Source organism: Pollicipes pollicipes, unplaced genomic scaffold (genome assembly GCF_011947565.3).
Source record: "Pollicipes pollicipes isolate AB1234 unplaced genomic scaffold, Ppol_2.1 Scaffold_7262;HRSCAF=8765_pilon_pilon_pilon, whole genome shotgun sequence".
Classification (NCBI taxonomy): Eukaryota; Metazoa; Arthropoda; class Thecostraca; order Pollicipedomorpha; family Pollicipedidae; genus Pollicipes; species Pollicipes pollicipes.
The window spans coordinates 16,417,391-16,437,280 of NW_023597055.1; the positions used below are offsets into that span (position 1 = coordinate 16,417,391).

The 19,890-nt window shown below is 53.0% G+C and overlaps 2 protein-coding genes across 2 annotated transcripts; one reads left to right on the forward strand and one right to left on the reverse strand.

The window, feature by feature from the left end:
- Positions 1-1,723: 1,723 nt before the first annotated feature.
- LOC119114343 (eukaryotic translation initiation factor 3 subunit L-like) lies at positions 1,724-13,036 on the forward strand. Its single transcript, XM_037238544.1, is given in 15 exon segments — positions 1,724-1,909; positions 3,355-3,447; positions 4,070-4,161; positions 4,493-4,586; positions 5,320-5,446; positions 6,067-6,140; positions 6,896-7,051; positions 7,393-7,563; positions 8,403-8,573; positions 9,347-9,490; positions 10,543-10,668; positions 11,321-11,334; positions 11,958-12,165; positions 12,847-12,892; positions 12,895-13,036. Coding segments are annotated over 14 exon segments (1,602 nt in total). The 5' UTR covers positions 1,724-1,909; the 3' UTR covers positions 12,981-13,036.
- Positions 13,037-14,188: 1,152 nt separating this feature from the next.
- LOC119113496 (putative ATP synthase subunit f, mitochondrial) lies at positions 14,189-16,559 on the reverse strand. Its single transcript, XM_037237802.1, has 3 exons — positions 16,407-16,559; positions 14,643-14,894; positions 14,189-14,417 (listed from the first exon to the last, which is right to left on the reverse strand). The coding sequence occupies exons 1-3, from the start codon at positions 16,483-16,485 to the stop codon at positions 14,266-14,268; spliced, it is 483 nt and encodes a 160-aa protein (XP_037093697.1). The 5' UTR covers positions 16,486-16,559; the 3' UTR covers positions 14,189-14,265.
- Between the last annotated feature and the right edge of the window lie 3,331 nt (positions 16,560-19,890).

Consider the following 19,890-nt stretch of genomic DNA (forward strand, 5'->3'; position numbering starts at 1 on the left):
TAATGGAAGTACGACCGAGTTACCTTGTGCACCTTCATGCGATTTAAATAGATGAACTGCTGGTCGTTTTTAGTCTAAACACGAGTTTTTATTAGTACCCTAGAGATGGTAATAGTTGAGTATTTAAGTGTTGCATGCTTTCTCAGCGTAGTCGTTTGTCTAGGTGAAGTAGTTTCAGCATATATGTGTGAAGGGCATACTTCAGCATAATAGCTTGCACGGATTGTGGTGGCGGGTTTGTCCGTGATTCGAATCAAATACCAAAGGGCGGCGCGCAGTGTGGCCCTGGAAGTGCTTTCTTCCAAACCCACCACCGTCACTAGTCAAACGGCACCATAATAGCTTGAGTGGCCAGCAAAGATACCGGTGCTTCCTGTTGCTCGCCCAGCGGTCTTCAGAGAATCCAGCTTCTGCGTGTTAAATTTCGTTGTTTTTTGTTTGTTGTTTCCGTAGTGTCATTTCCATAGTGTTAAAAATTCGTTGTTCATTGAAGTCAAGCCGTGTATTTGACCCCACCTGCGCAGCGTCGGAGGTTTGTGTAGTGTTTTTCTCCAAGACGTTCAGTTTTGTGAATGGCCGCTTCCGTCCACTGTCTGCCGATCCAATTATCTGTTGTGCTGGGTCGATGTTTGTCGTTTCCAGAACTTGCCAATGACTGGTCCGTAGACCGCTTGTGCATCGCACAATCACGCACCTCATGTACCACCACGCAACATTGGGCAGTTCCTTTCGAAGTACGCAGCGTCGCCGTCTTCGAAGGGGCTTCTTGCACTTTGCGGCGAAGCCGGTTAGCGTTAGTTCAGCTTCGTGTATAATGGCCCATATCCATGGTGGCAGGCTGTAGATGTTGAGCAGAGGCATGGTAGCTGGCGACGGAAAGTGGGGAGGAAGTTTTGGTTGTCGGCGCGTGTGCAATGCAACAGCGAGGCATGTGGCGGGCGGCGGGCGTTGGCACAAATTTCCGTGTTGGATATGATGCGCATCGAGCCAACTTCGGCTTCCTCTCCCCCCCCCCCCCTCCCGCCTCCCCCGAACCATCCGGCATTGCTGCGGCAGCGCGCGCATGGTGGGTGCTTCCGGCGGCTGGCCGCGGAGCGTGCGAACGGAGCGAGGAATGCGCGATCCTTCTCCGCGCTCGCGAACGGTGTCTTCTGTACCCCGTTTGGCCTGCTGAGCGTTTGAAACGGCCAGCAGTCGGCTGGCATAACATGTGTAAGACTGGGCTGTCTGCTGTGATAACTGTTGAGCCAGCAGGAGTAAAAATGACCTGTTCGGTGTTATTCGAGTGATGCATAGTTCCTTGCGGTGTTTTGTTTGTCAGAGTACCGCACTTTGTTACGCCTTTTCCGATGCACTTTACAGCGAACTGGTCGTATACACGCTCGTAGCTTGGTTCAAATTGATGACGTTGCATATTATCAAGCAACGTTGCATGTTTGGTTGTGAAATAAATTGCGTCGCTCTTGTTGTTGTGTATTAATGGAGGTTCGGAATGTTTTCTTCAGGAAGTGTTCCAATGCAGCGCAGAATGCAATCACGGCGCGGCGCCTCGTTCATGATGGCGTCGAGCGGCGGCGTGTGAGCAGAAGGGTGCAGCTGAAGCAATCGCCCGCGTGTGACGGGAATATGCCTTCGAGCGTGCTGCCACATGCTGCCATACTACGCGCCGATTTCGCCGCACCATGCCGGCAATCGGCTTCTTGCTGTCCTTTCCACGATCGCGACTGCCCGCGTGCTGAGGATTGGGAACAGCTGCGGTGTTGAAGTGGGAGGCGTTTATTGGGTCGTGAAGGGCTTTGCATCTCGTGGGGCGCTGTGGAAGTGGTGGCCTATCGTTTCCACAAACGACCAGCAGGATTTGAAGACGGTGATCTGCAGACCAATCGTAGTTTATCCAGGTCTTCGGAAGGTAAGTGTTGATGTCGTTCCGGGTGGCGCCCCGTTAGCGTTGCAACAATATGGTCAGGTAGATATTTTCGGCCATTTTTCGGTGGCTTGGAGGGGCATGGGGTGAAGCCAGGTACACGTGGTATGCTGAATATTTGGAATGGCGGTGGCATCGCTCCAATATTTTCAATGCGTGGATGACCAATGTTTCAGGGGAGTAGGTTAGTGTGAGTGATTTGAGGCAAACATGCTCTGAAAAGATATTGCAGGCATTGATAGTTAATTTAAAATAAATCATTATGTGGTTATAGGGAGACATAGGTACTTTGTGTTGTGAAAGGGCATGCTAGGTAAATTGTTTTTTGAGGCATCAAGTTTTGTAAATAAGAATAAAGTGGGTATGTCCACACTCTTACCGTCATACTCATACTCATAACATCATATTAACATACTCATGACATCATAAATAGAATATGATAGTGAATGCCTGAGCTATCCAGATATGCAACACACCTGACCTGTCAGTATCATTGCTATGCTATTCATTGCTGTGACATAGTTGACCTGCAACCTTTCCTAACCACGGTCACCCTGACCAACCTTGGCACCCAACTCCTGGCAACCCATATCCGATAAGTGCTTGTGCCATCAGTGTGGCAGATGGATATTTGATTGGCACCTGCTGTTGTTATCATAATTGTTGTATTTTGAAGGTAAGATGATGGTCTGTCCCTAAATTATTCTTGTGGTACAATCATGCATGGCATCTGATGTAATAAAGTCACCAGCTAATGAACAATTTCACATTGCATTGTCAGGTACCAATATAGACACTGACCCGGCCAAAATTCAGTGCATCCAAGGGTGAGGTTCAGTGAACTTCTGTCATGTAGGCCAAGTAGACATCCTTGCAATGGACTCACCTGCCTTGCTCTGCCTCCCCTCTCCTGCTCTAAACAAAAAATGTAGATCATGCTTTGGAATGCACACAAGATGAAATAACATAAATTGTGTTTGAGATAAACCTATTCCTGAATATAGTTGAGTTTTTGTAATCCCAATTATGAATGTATTTCTCTTTAGCCTTTTGGAATGATTATATACTACATATTCTTTAGGTCATATAGTGGCCAGTTTGCATTGGTACCAGGAAGCCTAGATTGGAGGATTATGTCATAACAATGACTACAATAATCACTATGATATTGTGTCTACTTTGTGTCTGATAATGATAACAGCAGGCATGTAAGAACTGAGTTATGGCAACACCAGGGCATTTTATAACATTCATGCTTGGAAGAAATGAAGTGCTTGATGTGAACAACATCAGTTAGCCATGACTGATCTACTATATGGTAGATCACTGTGATATCCTGATATAGGTAAGTTCACACTCAAAAGTAATATTCCACAACAGTTGGTGTGATTGCTTGCAGTTCCCAATCTAAAGCCTGGTTCTGTTTACAGATGGATTATGGCTATGGGTACAGCTCGTATGAGGGCCACACAGGTGACCCACGGCTTGACCTGGAGTATGAGCGCCAGTTCAGCCAGTACAAGGTCAGTTTGCACCATGTTTGAATGTATTGCGGCTGTAGCTATTACAGATGTACAGTGTTTGATGTGTTGAGGAAATGTTTGGTGTTTTGCACCTCTTTTATTTGCAAGACAGTTTCTGGTATGTGAAGACGTACCCTGAGGACAGCAAGCTTGTGTGTTTACAGTTGATTAGTGTTGGCTTTAGCGGGTGGGAAGTTGTCTTGGAAGACATGATGGTCTTCATTTGTGTGGGCCATATACATGCCACCACCAGAATATTCCGCTGATTTTTCCCACACAGTTTGAGTTGATCTTTGTTGAAGTAGAGTTGGGTTTAAATCCTGTCATGCAGATTTATTAGTAAAATTTCGGTGTTGCGGCAGTTCAGAAGTAAAATTCCAGTGTTGGCTAATCAGTGTTTCATGATTCAGTCAGATGGGTATGTGGAATGTAGGCATAACTCTGATCCCAGAATCAAAGCTCCTCAGCAGAGTGGGCATGTCGCAACCAGGTCTCGTACCCGGGCCCTTCGCGTACGGGAAGGCGCTGACCACACGGCCATCACGCCCTCACCGTTACCGTCGTGCAGCGCTGACGCATCCCATGACTGGCGCGTGGCACATGACACAACTGGCACGTGCAGGTCCCGGACCCGGTGCGGAAGTTTGTCGTTCATCTACGAAACATGATCCGCGAGAACAACGTGGACGACGTGCAGCAGCTGTACGAGCACGAGTGAGTATTGAGCTGAGACCGGCTGCTGCACGCGGTAGCGTGGGCCCGGCCCAGGCGTCGCAGCTTCAAGTAGCACGTAATATACTGCTGTGTTTCACCTTAGTTGCGTGTTCAGCGCAGAGGGTTACGGTGAGTCACGCAAAGTCGTTTTGGGCTGTTACCAGAATGTATGACACCATTCACAAGAAGCTGTTTGTTTTTTCGTAGGCCGCCGCTGGCTTGTCTCTGTTCTCGGAAGTAAACGCCGTGTTTTCCATTAGCTGTTGCTTGGCCTGATGTGACCATCGGCAAGAAAAAGCTTCGTTGTGAATGTGCGCTCGGCTGTGCGCAGGTTTCCGAGGATCACACAGGAGTTCTTCGAGGGTCAGCCGTGGCCGGAGGCGGCCGACATCGCGCCCTACATTGGCGACGACCCCAGCAACCTGGTGAGCGGCGCTGCCGGTGGCACCGCAGCCCGCCGCAGCGCCAGCAGATGCCGCCGCTCTGGCAGCTCGCAGCTGGGTGTAGAGTAGGAACACGGCCCAAAGGCCAGCGGGTGTCCTGTCAGCTGCTCATGGCTGTGTGTGTTTGTATATATTTTGTCAGAGCTTTGACTGAGTCCACTATGCATCTTGTGGTTTCCTGATGTATATATATATATATATATATATATATATATATATATATATATGTATGTATATATAATATGTATATATATATATATATATATATATATATATATATATATAAGTACTCATTCATTCTTTCTTTATTCATTCATTCATTCATTCATTCATTCATGCATGCATGCATGTATGCACACATTTCTTTATTTACTACATGCTGGACACTGGTGAGTCATACCAGGATAAGCTTGCAGCATTACATGTATACTTAACCTGGACATTAACTAATCCTTACCATTTAAAAGGCATGGAAGTGTGCATGGTACTGAGCACCAACTACACTTCTCTCCTGTGCTCTCTGTAGTGTACAGATTCCATCTCAACATTAAATGGGCAATATGGCTAGGGCAGTCAGCGAGCTCTAAAGCTCAAATTATCATCATCATCATCATCACCATCACAATCATCTCAACATTGTTAGTGGTGCTGTTGTTTGATTGGGAGCTTGAGAGCATATGCAGCCTGCCTGTACACAGTCGGATCATGTTGTCAGATGTTCATGATCCTGTACAAGGAGCTGTACTTTCGGCATCTGTACGCGCTGCCAGCCTCCAACCTGAAGATCGAGAACCGCTTTCACTCGTACTTCAACTACTGCAGCCTCTTCAACATGATTCTGTGTGAGTTTGGGACAAACGTGTCACTTGGCTGCACACTGCTGACTGCTGTGCGTCATCATTGCTTAAGAGGGCGTGGTCCCAGCGGAAAAAAACAGCGACGGCATTAAGGAAGCTGACGGACGTGTCGGCGTGAGGGAAGCTGATGGATTTGTCATCGTGAAGAGAGTCGTTTATATGTATCGTTGTTGTATATGCATATCGTGTTAAATGTGGCTTAATGTTGTTTTTGAGTTAGTCTAGTGGTGAGCTGATGATCATATATGAATGTAGGGATGCTCTGACTGTCGTGGTCATTGTGTGCTCATGGTAGTCATAAGCGTATTTTTTATGGAGCTGCCGAAGCTTTTGCTCCGCGTGATGGTAGAGCATTTTGCAGGGATTGACTACATAAACACATGTGTGAGCATTCTTTCGCAAGCTTTCGTGCTTCCGATTGGAGGTCAGGTACCAGAGCTGTACAGTTCAACAGCCCGCTCGTCTGCCTCAGCCGTTCCGTTTTACAATTTCGCCAGTTCAGTTCGAAGCGAAATCCATTGGGTCAGACAGCGTACCGTTATTGCACCGTTAACCGCTCTGTTAACCGTTAACTGGCCCGTTAACCGCTCTGTGACGCGTTGCAGTGACGGAGACGCCAATTAACCTGGAGTTGCCGAACCAGTGGCTGTGGGATATCATCGACGAGTTCATCTACCAGGTACGGCCAACCGATGTCTTTGCGTTTCGTGCAAGTTAGGCGGTGGCTAGATTCTGAGGAAGGGATCTGTGCACTACGCAGAGATGAGTTGTTCGCCAGCAATTTTGTTTTCAGCACGTTACGGTGTGGAGTATTTTGCAATTCCTTGCGCGTCTGGGAAAAATGGGGCATTTTTCGCATATGATGATAGGCATTGTCGCATTAAAGATGTTCCGATATTTTGGGAGCACGAAATAATTATACGCCATGTGATATAAAAGATGTACCAAATAATTATGAGAGCACCAAATCAAAACATTCGAGAGCTGTTTTGAGCATTGGGATTCCGGATAATGGCATTGTTATTTTGCACATCGCCGAAGGAGGCTATATCGATGTCGGCTCACTTCAGACCCGCTCCTGAAATGTCGGTTGCGGCTGTTAAAGTGAGTTTTGTCACATTCGTCACGTGTCACAACCACTTCTGCTGAACATTCCGGAGAATTTAAAACCGGGTGATGGTTCGGAATATTTCTGCGTAATACCAGCTCGACGCGTTTCGACAAAACTATACCAATATGCGCGCACTACTGTCCACTTGAGCGTCCTCCACCGGCCGCCTCGGTGCACGGAGAAGCCAGCGCTGGCCCGTCGCCCGACCCGTGCTCTCGTTTACGGCGCTGGCCTGGCGCGCGGGACACTGCAGCAGTGCGCCTGCCGCTCCTCCCCTCCCCTCCCCCTTCGACCGGTTCACAACACCCTCCGGCGTGCCACAGTTCCAGGCGTTCACGCAGTACCGCAGCAAGCTGGCCAAGAAGTCGCCGGACGAGTTGGAGCAGCTGCGAGAGAACGCCACCGTCTGGAATGTGCTCAGCGTCCTGAACGTGCTGCACTCGCTGGTGGAGAAGAGCAACATCAACCAGCAGCTGGAGGTGTGTCGGGGCGGCGCCCCAGACCGTCAGTGCGTTCTGGCGTGACCGGCCGGTGACGGCAACACGCCAGCTGTCGGCGATCGGTGGTGCCCTCGCCGTTCCTCCCACTTGTCGCGCACGAGCAAGCCGCGCGTGCCCGTGGTCTCCCCGCCACCCAACGTTTGTGCACAGCAGCGGTGCTAAGCCAGCTGTAGGTGCTCACAAATGGCTGGCCGTGGTAACCCGGCCTCTGGCGATACAAACGTCTATGACCTCGGGAACCCGGTCTCAGGTGGCAAGCAGTCGTCCATAACCACCGGTTACCAAACAGTCGTCCATAACCCCGGTTTGCCGGCACTCAGGTGTACACGAGCGGCGGCAATCCAGACTCGGCGGCCGGCGAGTTCGGCCGCCACCCACTGTACAAGATGCTGGGCTACTTCAGCCTGATTGGCCTGCTGCGACTGCACTCGCTCCTCGGAGACTACTATCAGGCCATCAAGGTGCTCGAGAACATCGAGCTCAACAAAAAGGTGCGACCGTGCGCAGTCGCGTCTTTGGCGTGGCAAACCACTTGGAAAGGGGTGGCCATGATTGCTGTCAGTTGGTTTTGAAGTGGTTCAAACAACGATGCATGTGGAAATCGGAATTGAAATCAAGTTATGGTCGAGGAATGGAGGCGTGCTGGTGGAATGTGTGGTGTCCTTTTGTCGCGGTCCGTGGTCCGCTCTGGAGCATGCTTGTAAAGTTCAGTGGTTAACATGGACAGCAAAGGCGCCCTTTACACCAGGGGGCATGAGCTACCAGTGTGGCACGTCATTTGACGGAAACAGTAAAAAACGTGGCTCAGTATATATATATATATATATATATATATATATATATATATATATATATATATTATATGGCAAGCAGTGGTATATATATTATATGGCATATATATATATATATATATATATATATATATATATATATACATGCATTTTCTTTTGGGCTTACAAACCAGAGTTAACCTAACCTTTTGCCGGAGCGGTTCCGTAACATCGCTCACTAGTGGACAGGGGATTGCGGGGGGATGGTATTAGTTATTAGTAAGCTCACTAGTGGACAGGGAATGGTATTAGTCTCTTGTACATGTGCAGGTGGAAGCGGCGTTGAGTGTGGCGGAGTTAATGAATAATAAATTGTGCATAATTCAATAGCATCAGGTAAAAGGGTCGATTCGGCACAGAGCGCCAGGCGTGTTTACAGCCACTAGCAGATCACCCATGCCATATCTATGTGAGCTTCTGTGAAGAATCGTCCAACTATGGAGCTGTGAAGAATCGTCCAACTAAGTCGCCACCGTCATCGCCATCACCGTCTTCGGCAGGCGCTGTACTCGCGCGTGCCGGCCTGCCAGATCACCACCTACTACTACGTCGGCTTCGCCTACCTGATGATGCGGCGCTACGCGGACGCCATCCGCACCTTCTCCAACATCCTGCTGTACATCCAGCGTACCAAGCAGCAGTTCCAGGGGCGCGGCTACCAGTCGGACCATGTGAGTGGGGTGATGGCCAGGCATCGTGTAGTCGGCCGACGTCAGTGGCTCACCTCGGCTCTGTGACGTCAGCCGGCCGACGTCAGTGGCTCGCCTCGGCTCTGTGACGTCAGTCTGCTGACGTCAGTGGCTCGCCTCGGCTCTGTGACGTCAGTCGGCTGACGTCAGTGGCTCGCCTCCCGGCTCTGTGACGTCAGTCGGCTGACGTCAGTGGCTCGCCTCGGCTCTGTAACGTCAGTCAGCTGACGTCAGTGGCTCGCCTCCCAGCTCTGTGACGTCAGTCTGCTGACGTCAGTGGCTCGCCTCGGCTCTGTGACGTCAGTCGGCTGACGTCAGTGGCTCGCCTCCCGGCTCTGTGACGGCCATCTGTCTCTGATAGCTTCTCTGGGCCCGCTTGTAGTGGCGTCTCATTAGTTTGTTCCGTCCTTGTCTCTGTTCTGATCCACAGTGGTTTTCTCGTCATTGTAAGGGATGCTGCTGGCCGAATGACTTCAGTTAAGTTAATCGTGAAAAGGCCGTGACTGGGCCGGCTGTCGCTTTTTCTGGAATTGAATATCATTACAATAATTGATTGCAGCTTCATATTCTTTTTCCACGACAGGAAGCGCAATTGTATTAAAGCTTTGCTGTGTAAATTGTTGAGATCTGCGTACAAATCGTTTCATTAGGTGGAATTTTACCCTGCCTCCACCTCCCTGTTCTCCCTCTCCGCCACGCCCCCCCCCCCCCCCCCCTCCCCCTCCCCGTGACGCCGGCGGCCGCTCCCGCCGCAGATCAACAAGCAGACGGACCAGATGTACACGCTGCTGGCCGTCTGCCTGGTGCTTCATCCGCAGTCGATCGACGAGTCGGTCCAGTCGCAGCTCAACGACAAGTACCACGAGAAGATGCTCAAGATGTCCCGCGGAGTCAGGGAGGTGGGTGGGTTGCCATGGTTACCTGGCCGCGACAGAGCGGCGCCCGGCATCCCAGCCTTTCTTGCAGGCTTCGGCGAGCCTTGGTGCCTCTGTGGGGCAGTTGTATTATGTTAAACATGGTCATGATTTGTTCACTGCTATAATTATGTTTGCCTGCAACTGGAAATGGGTGCAGGAGCTAGTGACACAACAAATTATCAGCTGATCATCATTGGCATTCTGCTGTCCTATTACAAAAGGGTTCGGGCACTCTGGGTCATTGCCCATCCCCCAACTGGCTACCCCTCTTGTTCAGAACCGTGACTGCTTGCAGGTGTGGTTTGGGAGGTGTTGGTCGATTCCAACCGACACAGTTCGTGAGTGGTGCGGGTGGTTAGATGCCAGATGCCAACCAACGTACGGGTTCACGTCGATTTCACTTCATATGTAATCATTAGTCATCTAAGCCCCGTGTTTTTGTCAACCGATCCCTAAAACTGCCACCTGTCACCAGTGTTAATGTTCGCCATTGATTTTTTTCGCCGTTGTTATTTCGCCAATTCGCCAATGAGTCAGTGTTAATAAGATAACCGTACTCTTCAAGAAGACGCGCAAGCCACGCCCCCTCTCGCTCCATTTGAACGAAATAAGTTGAAAATTAGTGCCTGATGGCTCATCAGAAATGAAAACTTGTATTTGTAGACCCCGTGATAAGACAAAAGTACCTCCAAATGTAAAAAAACAATACGCCAATGGGTTTTTGCCGGCCCCGTTTGCAGCTGAAGGGTAGCCTGGACGAGCCATAACAGCGATGCCGCTCAGATGCCCGCACGTGTCACGTCAGCCAGTATGAACGCAAACTTCGGATCAGCGTCGCGGCGGCGAGTCGCAACGCGCGAGAGAACTTAGCAGTGTGCTTGGTGATGGAGCTCCTGGTGGTGACACTAGAAGTGAGGTGGTGGTGGTGGTGTTGAGGTGACAGCTTCTGACGTTCCGCTGCCGGCTCCCTCCGTGCGGGGCGGTGACGCGCTCCCGTGCGGCGCGCCCGCTGACCAGACCGCCGGCGCCGGCAGGAGTGCGAGACCAGCTTCACGTTCGCGTCGCCCAAGTTCCTGTCGCCGGTGCCGCCGCCGCTGGACGGCCTGGCTGGCAGCCTGCGCGAGCCGCAGAAGCAGCAGCTGACCGTCTTCATGGACGAGGTGATGATGATGGCCGCCGGCGAGGGAGACGACCGGGCCTGGGAGAGGGGACGGGGGGGGGGACGACCGGCCTGGGAGAGGGGACGGGGAGACGACCGGCCTGGTAGAGGGGGACACTAGGTGGACGACCGGCCTGGGAGAGGGACGGGGAGACGACCGGCCTGGGAGATGGGACGGGGGGGGGGATGACCGGCCTGGGAGAGGGGACGGGGGGGACGACCGGCGTGGGAGAAGGGACGGAGGGAACGACTGGCCTGGGAGAGGGGGACGGGGAGACGACCGGCCTGGAGAGGGGACAGGGGGACGACCGGCCTGGGAGAAGGACGGGGAGACGACCGGCCTGGGAGGTGGGACGGGGGGGATGACCGGCCTGGAGAGGGGACGGGGAGACGACCCGGCCTGGGAGAGGGGGACGGGGGGACGACCGGCCTGGGAGAGGGGACGGGGAGACGACCGGCCTGGGAAAAGGGACGGGGGACGACCGGCCTGGGAGAGGGGACGGGGAGACGACCGGCCTGCTCAGAGACAAACTGACGTCCGTCAAAGGCAGTGAGATATGCAGCCGGTCGGTGTGGTAAGTCATGGTACTGAGCCAACAGAACGGTCAGTCATTATTCTTAGCCAGTTCTGTTGACGCCGTCTGCTCCACCAGGTGGACCAGCAGGTGTTTCTGGATGCGGTGGCGCGGCACAGCTCCTACGAAGCCGCCATGAAATGTGCCTCCGAAGCTAAGGGCCAGACCGTCTACCTGGACGTCAGCATACCATCATGCGCAGGTGGGTGATGCTGGCAAGGATTTGGGCGGTGGAGGCGTTGACGATGATGACGGGGTTGATGCTCGTGGGTGGTGAGTATGATGGTAATAATGATGGTCATGACGGCGATGATGGTAGTGGTGATATCGATGGTGATTGGGGGTGGTGATGGTAATGATGATGATGGTGATCTTGAAGGCGATACCGGTGGCGGTGGTGATGCCGGTGGTGATGGTGATGGAAGTGGTGATGTTGATGCTGGTGGTGGTGATGACGCGAGGTGCGCGCGCGCTAGCTGCCGGAGCCGGGCTTCACTGCGTGTGGTGACCCGGCGCAGTACTCAGGCCCGCCGTCGTGTCCTCACACCGCCTCTGGTTGGGCTGTGGCACGCCCGGGCGGGGTGCATATGGGCCGCGGGGCTGCTGTCGGCGCCGGCGAGCCGCCCCTGGGTCCGGCTGGCCGGTGTGGGAGCTGGAAGGCTGGCCGCTGCGGTGTGGGATGGACCGCGTGTTGCCGTCTCTCGGATGTCGCCAGCCGCACCGCTGATGCTGCTGGTGCCGTTTGTTTTCGCAGCTACCTGCGCCTGTACACCACCATGCCGGTGGAGAAGATGTCCGCCTTCCTGGGGCTGGGCCAGGACGTGTTCCGTAGCTACCTGATGTGCTTCAAGCACAAGATGAAGAACGTGGTGTGGTCGCGCGGCACGTCCGGACTGGACGGCGAGTTCCAGTCCGACTCGGAGGTGAGGCGCTGGCCGTCAACGGTAGCCGAGCGGTGACACTTGTTGGCTCGCATCGGGTGGCGGCGAGCTCGAATCCCGCCGCGGAAAGCCGCCACCAATCGTGGTTTCCATCCAGGACAGCGGCGCTAATGGCTCCTGCAATTGCGTATATATATATATATATATATATATATATATATATATATATATGTACATCTTTGTGTGTATGTATATACACCTATATATATATATATATAGATATATAGATATATCGATATAGATATATATATATATATATATCTATATATATATATATATATATATATATATATATATATATATATATATATATATGTGTGTGTGTGTGTGTGTGTGTGTGTGTGTGTGTGTGTGTGTGTGTGTGTGTATGTATGTATGTATGTATGTATGTATAAATGAAGGATGGATGGGTACCCAAAAAGCATGTGAACGGTCACGAATGAACTGGGACAGTACGGCACCCGCGCCGATATGAAAACAAGACTCGGGATGTGTGAACGTCCAGGTCATCGATGTTATGGACAGTTTGCGATATCAATTATTCGCGGAGAGTTGGCCATTAGAAGTATCGATGCCAATAATGTACAGGGAGTATTGCTAGGGGATTTTATCGACAGTCAGCCTTCCGTGGCCGTGTCTCTCCCATACGGCACTCTCCGACAGATCGACTTCTACATCGACGGCGACATGATTCACATCGCCGACACCAAGGTGCGCAGCGGTACGGCGACTTCTTCATCCGGCAGATCCACAAGCTCGAGGAGCTCAACCACAGCCTACGCGCCATCAAGGTTTAGTGGGCGCCGCCGCCGCCAGGTGGCAGGCCGGTCGACGGCAACGCGACGGACGGAGAGGGGATACGGCTGGCGGGGCGGGATGCGGCGAGCTGTGTCCGCCCGGTGGTCGCACTGGTCTCCAGCCCGGTCTGGGTCTTCTGATGCGCGCGTTGGTGTCGGAACCAATACACAACACAGGATTAGGGCTACGAGTTTGTTTTTTGTGGTTGGCACTGCGTATGGATCGTGACAAGGACCTGCGTCCTGGACGTTTTTTTCTGCCACTGACAACGCCGTCCTGTGACGTGCGGGTGTTCCGAGGCGTTGCGTGGGGTTTCAGGTGCTGATTTACCCTGATACTACAAGCTCTACTGGGTTCCATCCTTTCCATCAAATGGCAACAAACACGCTGACACCACAAATAAACCGGTCCTCCCAGCATAAGACGCTGGGAGCCCAGCCCCTACATATACGCTATATACAGGGAGCATGAACATTCAAATATCCTGTCAAGAATGGATAATTCGAGGTCACGCCCGGCTCCCCTGCCTGTCAGCACTCCTCCCTGCCTACAGCGCGTTGCTCAGCAAGTCAGCGTTCCTCGCGTCTAGTCACCCCGGTTTACCGTCCTGGCCTACGCGCGCAGGCTATGCGGTGCGTGCGCGTTATCCGAGCGCCGTAGCACCCCAGCCGGCACTCTGGTCGTATGGTCGTGCGCGGTGCCAGTCAGACCAACGTGACGCAGCGAGTCACATTGTATCCTACGCGGCGTTGCGTAGAATCCTCTCCGGCCGTGTTCTCAGCGCGCCTTGTCGTTTGTTACAATCTCCGAACCGGTAACAACTGCGCATGCAAACACAAAAGACGTCTGTTTGCGGGTACTATGAGTGCTCCGAATGATGTAAACTTGCTCTCGGCAAGGTTATGCTCTCGGCAACTGAGCAGCCACGTGGGAATCGTTGCCAAAGTCGCTGCGAACCCCGAACGGCGAAGAGCCTACGGGTTATGAACGTCATTAGTGACGTCAACAGAATAGTCTGCGTCGTCCGGGTCACTGCGAATATACCCCAAGCCGTCTCCGGACGTGGCCCTGCGTCTTTGACTGCGTCCTTTTCAAACCATCTCCAAGACCACGACGCGCGCAGTTGCCTGGCGGTTCTGGTGAGCTCACCCGCCCCGCCGACCTGTTGAGCACTCTCCAAACAAAGCCGCCCCGCGCTGCACCCGTATATTCTCCCGGCCCGAACCGGTCGGGCACGCACTCAACAGACCGACACTACACTCCAACCGGGCGGCGTCCGGCAGGCTACCAGTGGTACTTGTGGAGACGGTGAGCCTTGATCTTGGTGTAGTTCAGCACGTAGAAGAGCGACGACGTGGCGACGATCACCTGCAGGGAACGGCGCCAGGCCCGACCGCTTCGGGTGCACGTACTTGTGCAGCCAGCGCCAGTTAGGCCTGCGGCGGAGAGCATGGGTCAGCGGAAGCTGCCCGACGGCGCGCGCCCGCGGGACGCCGTTCAGCACGCTGCAGGCCTTGCCGAAACGGTGGTCACGGCGCTCCGGAAGCGCAGCGGCTGTGGCGCTGTGCACCGTTATGCGTGGATGCAACGTCTTGAAAAACAGCGTCCATTGTAAAAAAAACAAACGAAAATCGGCTGCCTTACACGTCATTGAGGCCTGCCCCCAATGACGCAGTTCTGAGCGGTGTGAACATGAACCGTCTTCAAATTGGTCCGGGGAACATTTCCACGGGACCGAGGATGTATGACAGACGCCATCAGTCGTGGACCACCGGCGTTCCGCCGCGTGACCTGGCCTTGACCTGCCCACTGACCTCGGCTGATGGCGGCGGTCATGGCCTGGGGCGACTTCTGACGGCGGCCCAGCCAGCCTCCGAGCTCTCCCAACTTCACCTGGCTCAGTGGCGTGTCGGCTGAAACACGGACGAGCCATTGTCACAGATCAAAACACGATCAGAACAGGGTGTTGCTAGGACATCATGCAGGCTTGTTTAGGATACAGCAGCAATTTCATCCTCCACATATGTTACATGGGCAGCTAGATTTGGATCACAGGCTGTACAAATAAATATGATGTACTATGCATGCTTATCATGAATGTGAACAGCAACCAGATTAGCGTCCTGTGTGGTGACAAGAGGTATTTTTGACACTTGATATTTTGCAGACAAGATTTCAGAGAAAATCTGCTCACTTGACATGATCAGTACACTCAAAATCTCCTGCAGACATGCAATAAAATGGATGTGAAGAGTAAAACAAGTACACCAGCGACCTAAGTAACCACAGGACAAATCCTTCCACCAGTGTTTAAAAATATCCTGCAGACATGCAATAGAATGGATGTGAAGAGGAAAAAGTACACACTGACCTCAGTAAATGACAGAGCACATCCTTCTACCCAGTGTTTCAAAATCTGACAGCTCAGTGGCAGAAATGTCAACATTTCCCCATGCCCTTGCCACCCCTAGCTGAAAGCTCACCTGCCTGCTACTCCTGTTGCCAAAAAAACCCAATAATTATCGAACCAGGTGGCAATCCTCCCTGAATATGGATGGCTGGGGCTTGGCAGATTAGCCCAACAACTCGGATGTCCCGGTTTGTGACCGAAGGATAAAGGATAAGTGGGGGAACAGATTGTGTGAAATAAGGGTGCAGAAGGGCCAGACTTCCCATTGCATGTAATTATCCTTACATCCTGCATATACCTGTGGATAATTTTGAAATGCCTGCTTCTAGCTCTCATTACATGAGGGCACTGAAACTTTAAACTGCCTAGAATTGGCTTGTTAAAACACCTAGTCCAACAATCAAGATGATTTGGGTTCCAGGATGCACCAGCTGCTTGGTCACATTTGAGCACTTGCAAAGCACTTTTAGAGTCACATTTGTCACATTTGAGCACTTCACACAAGCACTTGTCCACATGCATGATATACACATGTGGAATGAGCTGCGTTAAGCTTCTCACTAGCTTTCTGTTGTTTTGGCGCAATGGGTATATCCCATACAAAAAAGACTGGAAAACCCATTTTAAGACAAACATGCCTTAACCCATGCCATGCCCATGCAATCATTCCTTACACAAACTTACTTACTTTGTTTGTGTAAACCCCTTGTGAGGCAAGATGCATTTCATGGCCTTCATGTCTTGAAGAGCATCAAGACTCGGGAGCTCTCTATGTTATTATTGCAGTTCCTCTTAGGTTTGAAATGAGACTAAGAACCCGGAGCACTGTAATAATCAGATCTGACAGCCTCTTGTCTCTTTCATTGTTACATTCCTTCACACTGCTGTGCATTTCACCTCACGGCGCTATAAAAGTGAGAAAATGGTAAAACCAAATGGCTCGACAAACATTGCGCGGTGTCAAGGCACTTTTCTATCAAAGCATGCAATCATGCAGCAGCAGCAATGCACTCACGTTTTCCATACCACCGTGCCGGATCGTACGGCCCGTGGACTTTGGGGTTAAATTCGACTGGATAATCCCCAAACCCCATTTTGTGTCCCGAGCCGCCCCAGTCACTGCAGACCCACGCCGAAAACGCCACGCGGAAGCGAGACAGGCGAAAAGGTCAGCTGTCTCAATAGTGATGGGTAGCAGGCTGCTCTTTCAAATCGTGGATGCTGGCGACGGTGCGGTCGGCTCGGCTTGTCATCCGCGGGCCCCAGGTGTCGTGCCCTTATTAAGATGATGGAGTGTTGCCATTTCTATAGTGTACATTGCACGTATTGCGCGTAACTATACCAGCCATGTGCTACCTGCGGTGCGGTGTCAATTTGTATCCTTTTGGGTGGGCCGCACTGCCCTCTCTCCCAATGGTGACTTGGGCCCGAGAGGCAGATTTTGGATCCGCCCTTCAAGTTACCGCACAGGTACAAGTTACCATGCTTCCCTACAGACACAACACCTTTCCGGGGGATTGCTAGAATATCACACCAATTTATCCCTATTATTAGGAAGTTGTGCGGCCGCCGTCGCATCTACACTATACCGCTCCGCTTGCGACGCAAGAAGAGGGCGGGGCTCGTTATCTGGAAGCATAGGCGGATCCTGGGGGGGGGGGGGGGGGGGGGCACGGGGTCTTACCCCCCCCTCCAAAAAACTCTGGGAGTATGTTAGGCACATTCCCAGAACTTTATAAAAGTTTCGTCTACTTACCGTCTGTTTTAACTATAACTGTTTTGTTCTAACTTCTCTTTAGGATTCAAAAGCATTTCGGTGCCTTTTTCGGTTTTGAATGGTGTCCCTACTAGGTACTCGCGAAAGGCATCATGCACTGGACCTCGAATCCCACACCAGCCAGCTGGCTATGAACGGTTGCCCCCTCCCCCCCCAAAAAAAACACAAAAAAGCTCCAGGCTAGATCCGCTTTTGTCTGGAACCACAGCGACGGGCACGTTTTGTAAGGACATTTGGTTCATGGGGGCAGGTGACTGCCAAGCTTGGTGTGCCAGTCGGGGCGCCGCCGCCAGGTGGCAACAGCAGCCGCGGCCGTTGCACCGCCAGGTGGCGGTCAGGGACTGTGTCTCGGCTATCAGGACGCTGGGGCCGTGGCTCCTGGCGAAGGTCCTCGGATGTTGGGTTCGAGAAGGATACTGTCTTTGGGGTGGGAATGACAGCCTTCTTTTGTTTGTTACTTGGGGCTTAATATGCACGTGCCGTCCGGGTTCATCAGTTAATCACATTTGAGGTAAAAATACGTGCACTTTAGTGCGCTGGAGCGGAGGTTGATCTACTGTTAACGGCTTACCAGCCAACCAAGACTGCATGTCCAAACCATGTGGCAAACGGCGCACAGCCTAGCTGAGTCTGAGGGTTCCCGTCCTGTCGGTGCATGGTGTGGTCGGGCTCGGGAGCCTGCGGTTTGCAGGTCTACAGGTTTGCTCAAACTGTCCGCATTTCGCCATTAGGCACGCGGACATCATGCATCAATGGCTTGTCAAGTGTCCTCTGGTACCTGTTTATCACACTGCGACCCACGGCGGAGCCCCCGCCCCAGTAAGCACACCTGAACAGGTGGCACGACACGTTGCACGTGCAGCCTCCAGCACATGACGTGGTGACCAGGCCAGACCAAGGCGGCGCCACGGTGACGACCTCAGCCAAAGCCCGCTCTATCGCACGGATCCGACGCCTGGTGCGCGGCGTGCCGCCCCCCCGCAGTGCGGCAGCTCTGGCCCAGCGGCCTCCTCGTCACGCGGCAGTCAACCGCGCGAGAGAACTGTTGAGTTATTGATCTCGAGCGCAAGAATGCGGCCATGCGCGAGCGACATCGGCGAGAACGGGCTAGCGCTTCATCGCAGCGAGACCAAGCACGCACCGGCGAAACCAAGTCTGCCCGCCAGCGCACATCGCGCCAAGTCTTCTTACCGCCGCTGCTGCCACCCCAGTGGCTAAGCTGCTCCCCCAACAGAAAATATGACATCTCAACATGCTCGCCAGACTACCCAGTAAGGTACATAAGTGATTTATTTCGCACAGTACACAAAAAAGCATCGGACAACTTCAAAGTACAACTGAAATCAGGTAAAGCATGGAATCGCTACACATATAATTCCGTATAGCAGGTAACACCATTTATCCGTCCCGACTAAGCATAGCAGCCAATCACAACGCAACGCCTTGCTATCACACGAATCATTGCCTCAATGAAAGCGAATAGAATCGAGCTCCCACAGCTGCGAGCCAAACTGTCGAAAGCCGTACGGGGTGGCGCCTGCGCTTAGTCGACCTCCTCAATGGTCGGGCCGCCGCCCGAGCCGCCAGCCCCACCGGCGCCCGGGGCGGCACCCTTCGGCGCGCCGCCAGGCGGAGCGCCGTCGCCCTGGTACAGCTTGCTGATGACGGGGTTGCAAATCTGCTCCAGTTCCTTCTGCTTGTGCTCAAATTCATCCTTCTCCGCCAGCTGGTTGGCGTCCAGCCACTTGATGGTGTCGTTGCACTTGTCGACGATCGCCGTCTTGTCGGCGTCCGAAATCTTGTCTTTGACCTTGTCATCCTCGACCGTCGACTTCATGTTGAAGCAGTACGACTCAAGCGCGTTCTTGGCGGCGATCTTCTCGCGCTGTGCATCGTCCTCCTGCTTGAAGGACTCAGCCTCGTTCACCATGCGCTCAATCTCCTCCTTGGTGAGGCGGCCCTTGTCGTTGGTGATTGTGATGTTGCTGGCCTTGCCGGTTGACTTGTCGGCGGCCGAGACGTTCATGATGCCGTTGGCGTCGATGTCGAAGGTGACCTCGATCTGGGGCACGCCGCGCGGCGCCGGCGGGATGCCGGTCAGCTCGAACTTGCCGAGCAGATTGTTGTCCTTGGTCATGGCGCGCTCGCCCTCGTACACCTGGATCAGCACGCCTGGCTGGTTGTCCGAGTAGGTGGTGAACGTCTGCGTCTGCTTAGTCGGGATCGTTGTGTTGCGCTTGATGAGCGCGGTCATCACGCCGCCGGCCGTCTCAATTCCAAGCGACAGGGGCGTCACGTCGAGCAGCAGCAGGTCCTGCACCTCCTCCGACTTGTCACCGTGCAGGATAGCCGCCTGCACAGCTGCGCCGTACGCCACCGCCTCGTCCGGGTTGATGGACTTGTTGAGCTCCTTACCATTGAAGAAGTCCTGCAGCAGCTTCTGGATCTTAGGGATGCGAGTCGAGCCGCCGACCAGCACGATGTCGTGGATGGAGCCCTTGTCCATCTTAGCGTCGCGCAGCGACTTCTCCACCGGCTCCAGTGTGCCGCGGAACAAGTCGGCGTTCATCTCCTCGAACCTGGCGCGGGTGATGGACGTATAGAAGTCGATGCCCTCCATCAGGCTGTCAATCTCGATGGACGCCTGCGAGGACGACGAGAGCGTGCGCTTGGCCCGCTCGCAGGCCGTGCGAAGCCGACGCAGCGCGCGCTTGTTGGTCGA

Bases quoted from the DNA above. Each gene is read 5' to 3' on its own strand.
- LOC119113496 (XM_037237802.1), bottom strand. From the start codon at position 16,485: ATGGGGTTTGGGGATTATCCAGTCGAATTTAACCCCAAAGTCCACGGG. The intron at 14,895-16,406 runs GTGAGTGCATTG...TCCGTGTTTCAG, and splicing joins GGCACGGTGGTATGGAAAAC to CCGACACGCCACTGAGCCAG. The intron at 14,418-14,642 runs GCAGGCCTCAAT...TCTCCGCCGCAG, and splicing joins TCAGAACTGCGTCATTGGGG to GCCTAACTGGCGCTGGCTGC.